Raw genomic sequence first — 14000 nt, 5'->3', positions numbered from 1 at the left:
CCATAAAGATAAAAACTATCTCATCAAATAGGCAACTAGAGGGATAAGTAAGTCAAGCAAAGCCAGGTGAAAGGCCTTCTACAGATTTGTCCGAAACCTCAAGGGCAGTACACAATAATGTGCTGAAATGGTGGTCAATGGTGCCGCATTCATCAAGCCTGGAGATACAGCAAACCTGTTAGTGGACAAATTCAGATCCAGCTTTAGCCCCCTTTCACCTCAACAATCCTGCCAAAACACCCTCAAACATAACCCCTTCAACTATAACTAGGAAGCATGCACTTGCTGTACTCACTAAAGCCAAAAACACAGCCGCAATGGGCACCAGTAACATCCCAGGGTGCCTCCCGAACAATCTAAAATAGAACTTATCAGGATCCTTGGAATCATTATTTAAATGTAGTCCTAAAACAGGCTTGGTTCCGCATGAATGGAAAACTCCAATGGTCATTCTCTTTCATAAGGGAGAACCTTTAACAGATCCTGGAAACTACAGACCCATTGGTCTGACTAGTCTTATTTGTAAAGCCATAGAAAGAATTATCATGTAAATTATCTGCAAGGGCATGTGAGACATCCAGACACTGGGTCCATCCCAGTGTGACTTTGTCAAAGGAAGGTCATGCTTACTGAATCTGGTGAATTTCTTTGAAAAAGTGATTAAAGCAATGGATGAAATGGTGGTTAATGGTGCCACATTTATCGAGCCTGGAGATACAGCAAACCTGTTAGTGGACAAATTACAGAGCTGATACTGTATGCAATATAATCAATTTTACTCTCCATCTCTATTCCTTGCATGCTTTCCATTAAAAGTAATAAAACAAATTAATGTACAGCCGAAAATTGGTGTAAAAATAAAAACAAATAAAACTAATTAAAGTACAGCCAAAGACATTGCTTACAAACAATCATACAAATCAAAAGCCTAAGGTAACTCTCAGAGTTAGTGCCATTGTATATCCCATATCTATCCTCATCAATAGAACCTTATCCGAAAAAGCTATCCCCTCCCTCTGGAAAATATTTCACATCATCCCACTCCATAAAGGTGGTAGCTCTTCAGACATATCCAACTATAGACCCATTGCCATTCTTTCCCCACTAGCCAAAATAATGGAGAAATGTGTACACAAGCAACTAATGCAATACCTTACACAGAATAACTTATTATCCAAATCCCAGCATGGTTACAGGCCATACCATAGCACCACCTCAGCCCTCCTTTCCTTTACTACTTCCATAAACCAAAACAGGAATGACAATAGGCTAACCTCCGCCCTCTTTCTTGACCTATCAAAAGACTTTGACATGGTCAACCATGAACTTCTCATTCTTTCACTAAAATCTATTTCCCTCAACAAGCCTGCTATCCAGTGGTTCTTCTCCTAGCTGACTGGTAGATAACAGGCGGTACTATGGCAGGGCAAACTCTCCAGACAGCTATCTCTCAGACTCTAGGGATAGCAGTGTGAAGGTTGTTGATAAAAGAGTAGTGGACCTAGTATGGACCCTTGAGGGACACCAAGTGTGAGAGATATTCAATATGCAAATGATTCCACTTTGCTCTGCTCAGCCACCTCCCCATCAGAACTGCAAACCTTAACCCAAAATACATTTAACACTATCGAGAACTGGCTCACCAACCAGCACCTACTTCTGAACCCCAATAAAACTAAACTTCTACTCTTCTCTCCCACTAGTAGATCCACCACACTTTCATTCTCTGTCACATCTAACAATGGTACCACTATTTCCCCAGATCATCACACCAAACTGCTAGGGGTTATCATAGACAATAATCTCAAATATGACCTACAGGTCAACAAAACCATACAGACCATCAATAAGAAGCTTGGATCACTGTATAGAAACAAGACATTTTTAACCTCACTGTCTAGGACTGTAATCGCCTGATCACACTTACTCTCTACTCTTTTATATGCCCCGCCTATACTCTCAAACCTCAACAAATCCGAATTAGGTAAGCTGTCCCATAGCTACAATCATATTTACAGATTCGCCACTGGCACCACTTATAGAACCCACCACTGCCAGAACCTTAAACAACTAGAGTGGCTAGAACTGCCCAGCTTAATTCAATTCAATCAAATCTTAATAGCGCACAAAATTTTCTACCACCCTGAGGATACCCCCTCACTTAAAAATATTATTAAGCCATATATCAACCTGAGATCCCTACGGCCAGCCAATAAACTACTGGCCCAAACCCACAAAGCTAATAACTCTGCCGGTGAATCCCTGTTTGCTAACTTCGTTGGCAAAAACTGGAATTCGTTGCCAAACTATATAACCGCACAATCCTCCAAAAGTCTCTTCAAAAAAAAAAAAAAAACTCAAACAGTATCTCAAAGTGAATTGGCTATGCCCATGTACCAACCCTGATTAAGTTATAAACTGAAAGCTTATTCTGTAATTATCGTAACTTGTAACTATGTCACCAAGCTCTGCTTCCAATCTGATGTCTCTTGCTGTTAATTGTGTCTGTCCATGAGAACTGTGAGTCCCTACTAGGGAACAGTACTAAGCTATTGTATATAATCACTTTGTTTTTATAATTGTTTGCTAACTTCTGTGTAATCTATGTAATTTTGTCTATGTGGAGCTTTTCTCCCCGGGCCTCCACTGAAAATGGACATGTATCCAGTCAGACTATCCCAGTAAACAAATATAAAATAAATAAATAAAAATAAATGAAGAGAAAACAGTGCATACTGCCTAGCTAGATCTGGCTAAAGCATTTGATACAATACTCCACTTGGGTATTGTTAACAAACTCACAGAACTAGATATTAACCCCTTTATAATATGCTGGACAGCTAGCTGGCTCAATGATAGAACCCAGAAGGCTAGAATCCATGAGTCCACCTCCATAAGGAGGCCAGTCACCTGTGCAGTCCCCCAGGGCTCTGTGCTAGGCCCACTACTCTTTAGCATCTATTTCTTGGATGTCAAAGCTAATGTCAAGGGCCTTTGGCTAACCAAGTTCACATATGATTGCAAACTGGGAGCAGTCACTGAATCATCCCAAGATGAAAACAACCTTCAGGAAGGTCTTACCCAGACAGACACTTGGTGCCAAAGCCATAGCAAACAACTCAGTGCCAAAAATGCATTTTAGAACCTCCTGGAAAGTCCGGCACCCGGGTAACTACCTCCTCAATAAAACACCCCTAAAAGTTGATTTACTAGTCAGTGTTCTGGGAAATAATGTAGATAATAACCTAGTCTTTGACCAGCATGTGTCCAAGTTAGTAAAGAAATCCTTCTATTTTGCTCAAGTTATAAGCAATGGCATGGTATCTAGGTCCAGAGAGGTCATCATAACACTGTATTTGGCCCTCATCAGACACATTTTAGAGTATAATGCCCCCTTCAGTATGTATGTGACCAGAAACATGCAGTAATTGGAATGTGCACAAAGGTTTCTTACAAAAACAATACAAGGATTAACCACAATGTTGTGTGTTGATCTCCTTGAAGCCCTGTCTCTTTAGTCGGTAAAATACATACTTCTGAGAGGTGTTGCCTGAAATACAATGCATCCCCAAACCCTGTTTTGATGAAACTTTTGCACATCTGCAAATCAAACAGCATCAGGGCTACTAGACTAAAAGAACTACATTTTGCTTGTGACATAAATAGGACATGTTAGAGAGATAGCTAAATTTCTTAGAGAATTCCCATTCTCTGGAATAGGCTCCCCATCATTGTGAAGCAGAGTTCCTCCCTATCCCTATTTAAGCACCACTTGGACCTATGGATGGGTAATTGGAAATTCACCCCTGATCTGGCACCTTTGTCTCTGATGGACAGAGGCAGCCAGAAAATCAGCAAGTTTGTGGGTCACATTTGGGTTGCATGGCTAGGCTTATAAGGACTCTAGTGGTCGTCAGCCTGGTATAAACCTATGAACCTATGTAAATACTTGGGTAAGGGAGGAGATAAATTTAGTGTTGTGCATATGTGGTTCTGTTAGGAGTGGGAATTAGAGAATGGACCTAATGATGAAGAACCTTGATGATGATGCAGCTGAAAGAATACAGCCCCTTGAGGCAAAAAAGGAACCCAAGCAGTAAGAAAGACAGTAAGAGCCAAGACAGGTGACAGCTGATAAAAGCAGCATTAGCATGAGAAGCAGGTGCTAGTCCTTCATCAAAGGCATATGTGAAAGCAAACCCTCGATGCCGAAAGCAAACCCTCGATACCAGGATGGATTGTTTCATAGGTATGTATGGTGGGTTATTTTTATTGCTTAATTCGGACATTTGAAAGTATGTGTAATCAACACTAAACTGACAAGGGTCAGTGGATGAGGTTTTTAACTCATCTGCTCATTGGTAAGACAATGCATGCTGTATACAAAATGTCAGATGTTTCTTGTCTAAATTATGATAAAGTTAAACAGCTGGTTATCTGAATTGACTCTTAGCTTATGAAAAAAGACTACAGTACATAGAGAGAAGATAAATGACAGAACACATGATTATATTCAGAAATAAACATTTATTTTCACAGGCAGGTGAGTGGTCAACAAGCTACTATACTTGAAATGCTAGAAGACTTGCAATATGGTCAAGCACATGATACTTTGCATGAAGACATGCAAATAACCAAATGTGAGGAAAAAGTCTGACATCTATATAACCAGCAGTGTACAACAACATAAGAAGGGGTTACCCCATACCACTCATGGGTGCAAGGGAACCCATGGGGTGCTGTATAAACCATTACAATAGACTTCCTCAAGTAGAAAACAGGATCATGCAATAAAATGTTTCAAGTACAATCAAGTGTGGCATTTGCCTGTATAAAATGCTAAACATGATAAGCACGTAACAATATATACAACCCTTTTAGATATAAAAGTTAAATTTTTCAGTCTAATCATCACTTCATTTTTTTTTGGTCTGGGTATATTTTATCACCTAATAAAACGTCATTACAATATTTTGTCATTCCTTTACTTTTATTGGATGAACTATTTGAAGTGGTTTTATTTTTCTCCTGAAGTCCTTTTATATTATCAGCTGTTTTATATACAAAATTCTGGTTCTACACATACTACATGGAGCAAAGATGTGTTCACATTATGTATTTTCCAATTGTGTCTAAGTATTCTTTTAATATTGTCTGTCCTACTGGAATATTTAATAACCATAGCTCTTTCGAGGCATTTAGAACTTATAGTTTTTGTTAAGACATCCCTTCCACAAGTCAACCCTTCACTTAAAATGGTTTATATATTTTTCCCCATTCTTTAGTGACTTCCATAGAAATACATTCCACTATTTTTTGGGGTAACCCCTAGCAATAAACATGTTCAAAGTTTTTCCAATTCAAATTTCAACATATCTGTTTTTAGATGTCATCATGCAACTCTAAGGCATTGGCTTATAAACACTTTCTTTTGCATGAAAAGGGGTGACAACTATTAAAATGTAAATATGTATTACTAAATGTGGGCTTTCTATACATATTTAACACAAACTCATTTTCCCCAAAGTAATAGTTGTGTCCAAATAATTAATAAATTCTTTACTGACCTGAGATCTAAATTAAAAAAAAAAGTTGCAGAAACCCGTAAAAATCAATAAAAACACTTATTTTATTGAGTGGGCCATCCAAAAAAAAAATGTTATCTAAAAATTGTGAATACAGTTTACATTACTTAAAAAATTCCATTGTAAAAACATATTTCAATTCCCAGCTCTTCAATACTATATTGACGTGAGTAGTGGCACATGCTTACCCCATTGCTACTCCTATAATTTGTCTATATAGCTCACCTTCAAAATGGATAAAAATTGTTTTCTAACACTAATTCTATCAAATCTGTAATAAAATTCACTTTGGAATTGGTAAGAAAATTGCAGTCCCACAAACTTTCACAAAATATTTACAATCTCTCAATTTTAGGTATACAACTAAATAACTCATCTATATCAAATAAGATTATCTGTCCATAATTCATATTTCAGTCACCCTAAACAATCCCAAGAGTCCTTTAAAATATGGGACATGTAGTGAAAATAGGTTTCAATTGTCTATCAATACATGTAGCTAGTGGGTATGTTTTAGACCACTGGGCTGCTATAATTTGCCTAAAAGGTGGGTCCAAAACATTATTATGGACCTTGGGTAAGCAAAAACATAGAGTGGATTCCAGGCAATGCCGAACTCAAAAACCCCACAAGTCCTTTGTTAAAATACTTTGCATCACTGCATCATTCAGAAACAATTCTATCTTTCTGTATGCTATATTCACTTGGTTAATTAACTAATTTCATAAGTGGAATCATCTTGCAATAGTTTAAACATTTTACCTATATAATCAATAGTGTCATACATAACAAAACCACCCACCTTGTTAGGCCTCATCACCCTTATGTTCCTATCTTTAGTTAAGTTGTCTGGTAACAGTTTCTCATGATATTAAGTTAGATTTTAAATGACTTTTGGTTTTGTCTTTACTAATCTTGTAAATATCTTGTTCACATGCCTTTTCAAACATTTGAACAATAGGGTGAGACGTGGAGGTGTACACACGTCTTTTCTTAAAATGATTAATATCAGAATTATATTATTTGAACCATATTGAATAGTGAAATTCAATTTCCTTGTTAAAAGCTGCAATTCACACCAAGCATCAACTATATCAAAAGCATACATAGGGATAAAATGAAAACCTTTTTATATTAAAGATAAATATTGCTTAGTAATAACAACATTAGTATAATTAAAATTTTTAAAAAACATTATGGGCATAAACACCACAATCATTACTTAATATGATATGTGTTTGTTTTTGAAATTTGACTGGTTTGTATTGCTACCATTTTTTAATTGTATACATTAATTAGACAAATAAAATTTGATTCCCTCCATAGATAGTTAACATTGGTTGAAAATTATTACTGGTAAACTATGAAAATATACATTAATTATGAAATATAAGATAAATTAGCATTATTATTAAAATTACTCTGAAAGGAAGCCTGCCAGCAGGTCTCTTGGGATGTATTATTAACTCAGATGAAAAAAAAATGATTTAAAATGGTAAATGCTGAGATCTCTAACTTTGCCAATACTTGAAGGAATTATTCAGAACAGAATATATCAGTAGTTATCCACTGTGTATGACATACTATCAATAAACAGTAATATGAATGTTTATTAAAGGGCAAGCAAAAACTTTTAATACACATTATATAACCTACATATCATTTCCATGACTCAGGATACCTTTGCTCTTTTGGCTACCAGCAACTATTTATTAGAAATAGGAACTCAGTGCCAACATGTTATGACCATGCTATATCTATACTACAGGAATCCTGTATTACAAGAGAGAGCTATCAAAACATGGCTATGGCTATGGCCAAAGCTAGAATACATTTTCTTTCCCACATATTTTGACATAACACCAATATATATTTCAGGATTTCAACAGGGATCTTTTCAAATGGAGTTCTGATTGAGAGCGGAAAAGTTAAGCAAAGTTGCATTTGAGTTCACTGTACATAATCAGTGCTGCAATAGGTTTGAATACTATGGGACAACAGATCTAAAAAGCTATTTGCATTCATTCTTTATTCCATTTCCCAGGTGGAGTAGTGTAATTTGCTATGTAAATCAGCTTTGGCTCCATCACACATGGAATGAACTTTGAATTTAAAGCTCTCCTGCTATACTAGTGCAAGTACTAGCAAGGTTGGGGAATGTCAGAAAATAATTTACATATTTCTAATTTGGTGATTGATACTGGGTCATGGAACACTCCTGTGTCTATTTTCAATCATTTACGCTCCTTAATATTTCACAAAAAGATGACTGTGCATGAGACAGTTCTGTGGTTTGAACAAAGCTAAAACAAAGTGTCCATATTAGATATACTGAATATCATACTTTTGATATCAAAATACAGTCCGGGCTGTTATTATACTGGCTTGAAGAGATTGCAGATGTATGACCAGGATATATAGTGTAACTGTTAGGATTTAAACTCCCTTTCTGCTAGTGGTGACCATGAATAAATGAATTTAGACTACCAATGGAGTCTCTTCCAAGGACTGTATGATGGGAGTTAGTAAACATTTTGCGGATTTATTGAAGAATGTATTGAATGCAGAAGGGTGACACTACACCTCCTGGATTTACTGTTGGTCAAAAAATGCCTAGTATGGGAATTGTCTTCCTTCTTTATTTATGTTTTTTCTCATACCACACCATACATTGAATTTATAACTGCCAAACATCACTGTTTCATATTTAACTGAGACAGTTGCAAGGTGTGTCTGACTTACCACTCGGATGTAAGATAATTTCCAGCTGCTTGTTACACTGGTGCTCCTCTGCTAAGGTGACATAGATTGTTGAAGCAGACTGTGCAAATGGGTCAGCATCAGCACGCAGGGCATGAGTAGGGCTCTCCAAACCTATAAGGAGAATACATAAATGTGAGGCATGGTGGCTTCCAATTACAGGAATGCAAAGTGGAGGCAGTAGAAGAAAAGAAAACAAGGAAATAATAAATGGCTATACAAGTAAATTAAAGGTCAATTGACTCTGAAGTCCTTAAAAGTAAAAAAGTTAATAGTCATCATCGATTAGCCTATGCATTATAGTTCTTAAGCGCAGAACTGAATTCCTAAAATTTTCATTCAATATTTTCTTTAAATACTTGACTGGGAAGATATGCTGACTGCAGTTATACAGTAGGAATAACAAGTCATGCAGTGCAATTTTTAAAACAAACATGTATGGTGTACAGAAATCTGTTCTAGAATATGAAAGAACAGATCACCAAAACAGAAAACTGTGCCTCAGTGATGACAAAATTAGAAAATGACCCCATAACAAAAATCCTGAAAAGCATCTGCAAAAATATCTAAAGTTACATGGAGACAAATATGTCTTTGAGGTGGGGTACAGCTTAACTTATTTTGCTTATGAACAGTACACGTTGATATAAGTTACTCTCATGCAGGCTGCATAGTTTCCCAGCAAACAGGTAATAACTAAAAAAAGAAGATAATGTAAGTTCACAGCTGTCAAAAGTATCAAACTGCATGAGAAGGTTTTGTACATTTCCAGAAAAACTATAGTCTGTAACACAAAACTGAAAATTTTAAGCATGTGCAGAAAAAAAAAGTGATAAATGCCATAATGAAATTAAACTAATCGTATCAGTTATATACTAGTAAAATTAAAAAAATACCCCACAAATGATGGTCCCTCAAATCAAGTGAACAACAAAAGTCCAAAACATCCCATTCCAAAATCATATAGCTGGGATCTATTATATCACATTGATTTATAGTTTCCCAAAAGACATTCTCTGTGACTCAAATGCATTAGACTACCCCTTCAAGTACAAAAAGGATTGTTCTCTTACACTACATGTAGCACAAGGAGTTTCTTGTGAAAGCACTTTTTGAATACATTTGTCATGTGATCAAGCCCCCCTAACACCCCTACACCTCTTTATCATATTATTCTCATTCTGTGGTCACTGTAACTCAGAGAAAATAAAAATAAAACATGGCTTCCTCATTCTCTGATATGTGTGTGAGAGACAGAGAGAGAGAGAGAGAGAGAGAGAGAGAGGGAGAGAGAGACAGAGAGAGAGAGAGAGAGAGAGAGAGAGAGGGCTAAATAACAAAAAGGAGCAAACATACATTACTGTAATACTTAGTGAGTGAATACGCATATGGAAACTACACCTTCAAGGATCCAAGCTTGAGCATCTAAACACAAACAACAAAGACTTACCAGTAGATCTCATTGTCTGCAAGCACAAATATTTGGGTGGGGGATGTAGCGGTGAGACATACCCTTTCAAGGGAGCTGAATGTCCAACAGACTAGGGAGCCCGTTGGCAGCGACTGAGCAGGTAAGAGGTTGTGGGTCACCACAGTGGGCTTACCAGCTATGCAGCACTGGTTTCGTCACCTTTGTACTGCCAGAGGGATACTAACTTATTAAAAAAAAATGGGTTTGGCAACTCATGAGTTACTCTGCTGGGGGTTTGTTTATGTTACTTATTTAATAAATAAATAAATAAATAAATGATGAAGGACTAAAGGACTTTTGTATGACTCACACGTTGCTTTTTCTTGCATTCGGGAATTGGTCCTCTATAGTTGTTTGTCAAATAAGTATATACATAAACAAAAGGAGAGAGAGAGAGAGAGAGACAGAGAGAGAGAGAATAAATAAGAATAACTGGTTGGTGGCTTCTGAGTTGCTTTTTATGGCATTGTTTTTTTTTTGTTTTTTTGTTTTTTTTGTTTTTTGTTTTATTTTTGCAGGGGGTAATAATAATAATAATAATGATAAATAAATAAAAAGAATATATATCAAATAGTAACCTTGAACATTGAAAGATGTTCTTTACTTCCCAGGGCTGGAGATGTGATGTTAGCTTCTTTTGATTTAATGTTTGTTGCCTTCTTTCTGGGGGTATATATTTTTCTTTTGGTACAATCTCTGCACATTTCCAGGTCCATTCAGTTAAGATTGTTGGTCTTGCAAGGCTACTGCTGAATGTTATTTATTTATTTATCAGTGAAGCTGGCTAGTTAGGGTACATCATTCAGTGTTAACTACTAAATTTGCTCAAGTGGATCTATGTTATCAATCTGGGTGTGGTCATGGTGTCTGAGAGACATTTGAGTGCATGTTTGCATAACCAGTTTTAGAGTTAAAGATCTAAGTTTACTTAGGGTTTCCTTGACTACTGTTTTGCCAGTTGCTTGGTGCAGGTTGTTATGGGTTGGTGGTTGGGCAAATGCCTGCTCAAATATAAGGGGACATTTGGAATTTGCTTACTGAGTAGACAGTTAAAATTTTAGTATTAAACTTTTAGCTGTACTTTTGAGCAAGTTTAATAAGGGAACTGGTTTAGGCCCAGTTCCTCAGCTTGGTGTTGGTGTATTTTTTTTTCCTCAAAAAATGTTTTATTTTCAATTAAAATAACATTAACATAATATTTTTAAATATCATTTTAAACAACTATATACAATATTTACAATAGCCTGACTTTCAATTATATATACTGTACGTTATTAAATCTAGAATTAACAGATCAGTTATCAGAGATACAGTATTGATTATTGCAGAGTATCCAACAAAGATATAACCTTCTTCCAAGGATTATTTACCAATGGCCTGGGATAGACTCGTAGTTTACTTCCATCAATGCAGTTGTACTCAGTAAAGTGTAGAATTCTTCCAAGGTCGGGGGTGTATTTGAATTCCACCTTCTGGTTACGCATTTCCTAGAGATAGCAAGTATTATCCATAACAAATACACATTTGACTTATTCAGGTAGCGACCTTCATTTACATTTAGTATAATCAATGCTTTGTAAGGTTAACCAGTCCTGTGTTGGAATATTGTAAGTAGTTTTTATCATACATATATCTAAAACATTTAATTTATTTACACATTGAAACCAGCATAAGAATCCATTTTGTTCTCAGGAGGTTATTGTTTCCCTATATATTTTGTGAGGAAAGTTTTTAGTGATGGTAAATGGGGTTAAAAGGTCAAACCAAAGTTTTAGATCTATGTTTGCATTGATACGTTTCCTAAAGAAATTGATGTAATGATTAATCAGTGTTGTTTTAGAAGGTTTTGTTATATTATATTATATATTTATGCATAGTATGTACCAGGGTTTGTTTGATTTGTGTACTATTAAATTTTTTTAACAGATTAAATTCATTTGTTAATATAGCCATAGCTAATTATTTCCAGTTGGCAAAATAATTTGGGTTTATCCAGTCCATTGTAGTTTTAAGCACAGATGCTTTTATATATGTTTCTATTTCTGGGAAGTTCAATCCTCCTTGTTTCCAGGGTCTAATGTGATGAGTTAGAGCTACTCTATTCTTTTTGGGATACCATGAAAATTTTATTAAACATGAGTTTATTTCTTTAAGAATGCATCTTTCAGGAATTAACTGAATTGCTAATGCTACATATAGTATTTTTGGCAATAAGACCATTTTTATTAATTGCAATCTGTCTTCAAAAGTTAATATAATTTTGTTCCACTTTTCTATATATATTTTTATTGTTTCAATAATGTTTTTATAATTTATTAATATTGTTTCATTTATATTTTTGTATAACACTATTCTTAAATAATTTAATGTTAGTTCTTGTTTTCCTATAATGGAGTTATCTGTAACTTGTAGTTCTTTTTTCTTATTTAAAAATAGAAATTTTGATTTTGATCTATTAAAGTGTAGACCTGAAATCTTATAAAATTTCTCCATTACTTCTAGCTCTCCTAATGACTTTTTGGAGTTTGATAGGGTTAATAAAATATCATCATCAAAAAGCATTATTTTAGATATGTACTGGTTATAGACCTCTATTCCTTTAATCTTGGATTATTGTGTATTATTTCTGCAAGTATTTCTAAAGCCAAAGCAAATAAAATAGGAGAAAGGGGGCATCCTTGTTTAATACCTTTCATTATATGGATAGATTCTGAGGTGAAAGGACCTAATTTAATGTAGGCTAAGTTATTAATATATATGTTCTTTAGTAATAAGATGAAGGGAGGGGGAAATTCAAATAATGTTAAAGTTTTAAATAGATATTCCCAGTTGCGGGAATTGAAGGCTTTTTCTATGTTTAATACGATTACTAGTGTTTCTCTATTTTCTTTATTCACATAATCTATAAGAGTAAGTATCCTTTTAATATTATCATGTATGTGCTTGTTATATAAAAATCCAGTTTGATCATTATTAATTGTCTTTGAAAGTGGAATTTTCATTCTGTTAGCTAGGATTGACATGAATATTTTGTAATCATTATTCAGTAATGATATAGGTCTGTATGAGGTGCAATGGTCTGATGGTTTATTATCTTTTAGAATTGGTGTTATGAGAGAATATTTCCATGAGGGTGGTATTTTTGCTTCTGACTGGACTTCTAGCAATGTTTTACGAAAAAGGGAGATTACTGTTGAAGGGAAGAGTTTGTAAATTTCTGTAATTATGTCACCTATCCCTGGAGCTTTGTTAGAGTTACTTTCTTTTATCTTGTCAACAATTTCTTTGTAGGATATAGGTTTTTGTAGGTCTAGTTCTAAGTTTTCAGATTTTTTTTTATATTGATAAGGTTTGTATCTAAGTTTATTTGGTTGGTATCTAAATCTTCTTTTTTGAAGTGTTCCATATAATGGAACTGAAATGCTTTAAGGATGTCTCCTATATTTGATACTTTTTTCCCTTTCTTTTCATGACATATACTACTAATGCTATTTGCTTTAGATTGCATTTTAATTCTTGTAGATAAGTTATGTAGATATCTGGGGGAGGTGGCTAATGAGTTTATTTTTAATTTTTCCAAGGCTAGACAAGTTTTGTGTGTTAGAATTTCATTATTTTTTAATTTAATTCCTCTATTTCTATTTTGACTTCTGGACAATTCAGATTTTTTTTAGATTTTGCTGTCAAGAATCTTGTTTGCAAGTCTAATGATTCATATTCCCACTCTCTGACTTTGTTTTTGTAACAGCTAAGGGTCTTACCAAATAAATATGCTTTTAATGAGTCCCAAACCATGACCCTACTGATTTCTGTTGTATTATTCATTTCAAGAAATAATTGTAGTTCTGACAACATCCAGGGTCTGAATTCTTTAATTTTTGTGATATATGATGGAATTCTAGTTGAGAGGATTAAAGGTTTAAACTCTATTTGCTGCTTCATTATCAGAGAGTTATGATCTGAGAAGGGACACAGAACTATTGAGAAGTTGAGGATTTTTGTTTGTAAATCTTGAACTACGAATAATTTGTCTATTCTGGTTTGTGTTCCAAATCTATGGTCTTTATGGGAAAATAATAAGGATTTATTATCTTTTACTTTAAAAGTGTCTATTAAATGAAATTAATCAATCCATATTTTTAAGGATTTTGAAATAGTTGCTATGCGAAAAGACTTCTTGGTGG

General features: G+C 34.8%; 1 protein-coding gene across 2 annotated transcripts in view; it reads right to left on the bottom strand.

Annotated features, from left to right (window-relative positions):
* VWA5B2 (von Willebrand factor A domain containing 5B2) overlaps positions 1-14000 on the bottom strand; it is a 1682718-nt gene that overhangs the window by 1056369 nt on the left and 612349 nt on the right. For both annotated transcript variants that reach the window (XM_044070629.1, XM_044070630.1), the window contains one exon: positions 8328-8459. In XM_044070629.1, coding sequence (XP_043926564.1) covers positions 8328-8459 — 132 coding nt within the window. The remainder of the gene's footprint in view (positions 1-8327; positions 8460-14000) is intronic.

Source organism: Protopterus annectens, chromosome 4.part1 (assembly GCF_019279795.1).
Source record: "Protopterus annectens isolate FY-2018-M chromosome 4.part1, PAN1.0, whole genome shotgun sequence".
NCBI lineage: Eukaryota > Metazoa > Chordata > Ceratodontiformes > Protopteridae > Protopterus > Protopterus annectens.
This window is presented reverse-complemented; position numbering and strand designations above follow the sequence as displayed.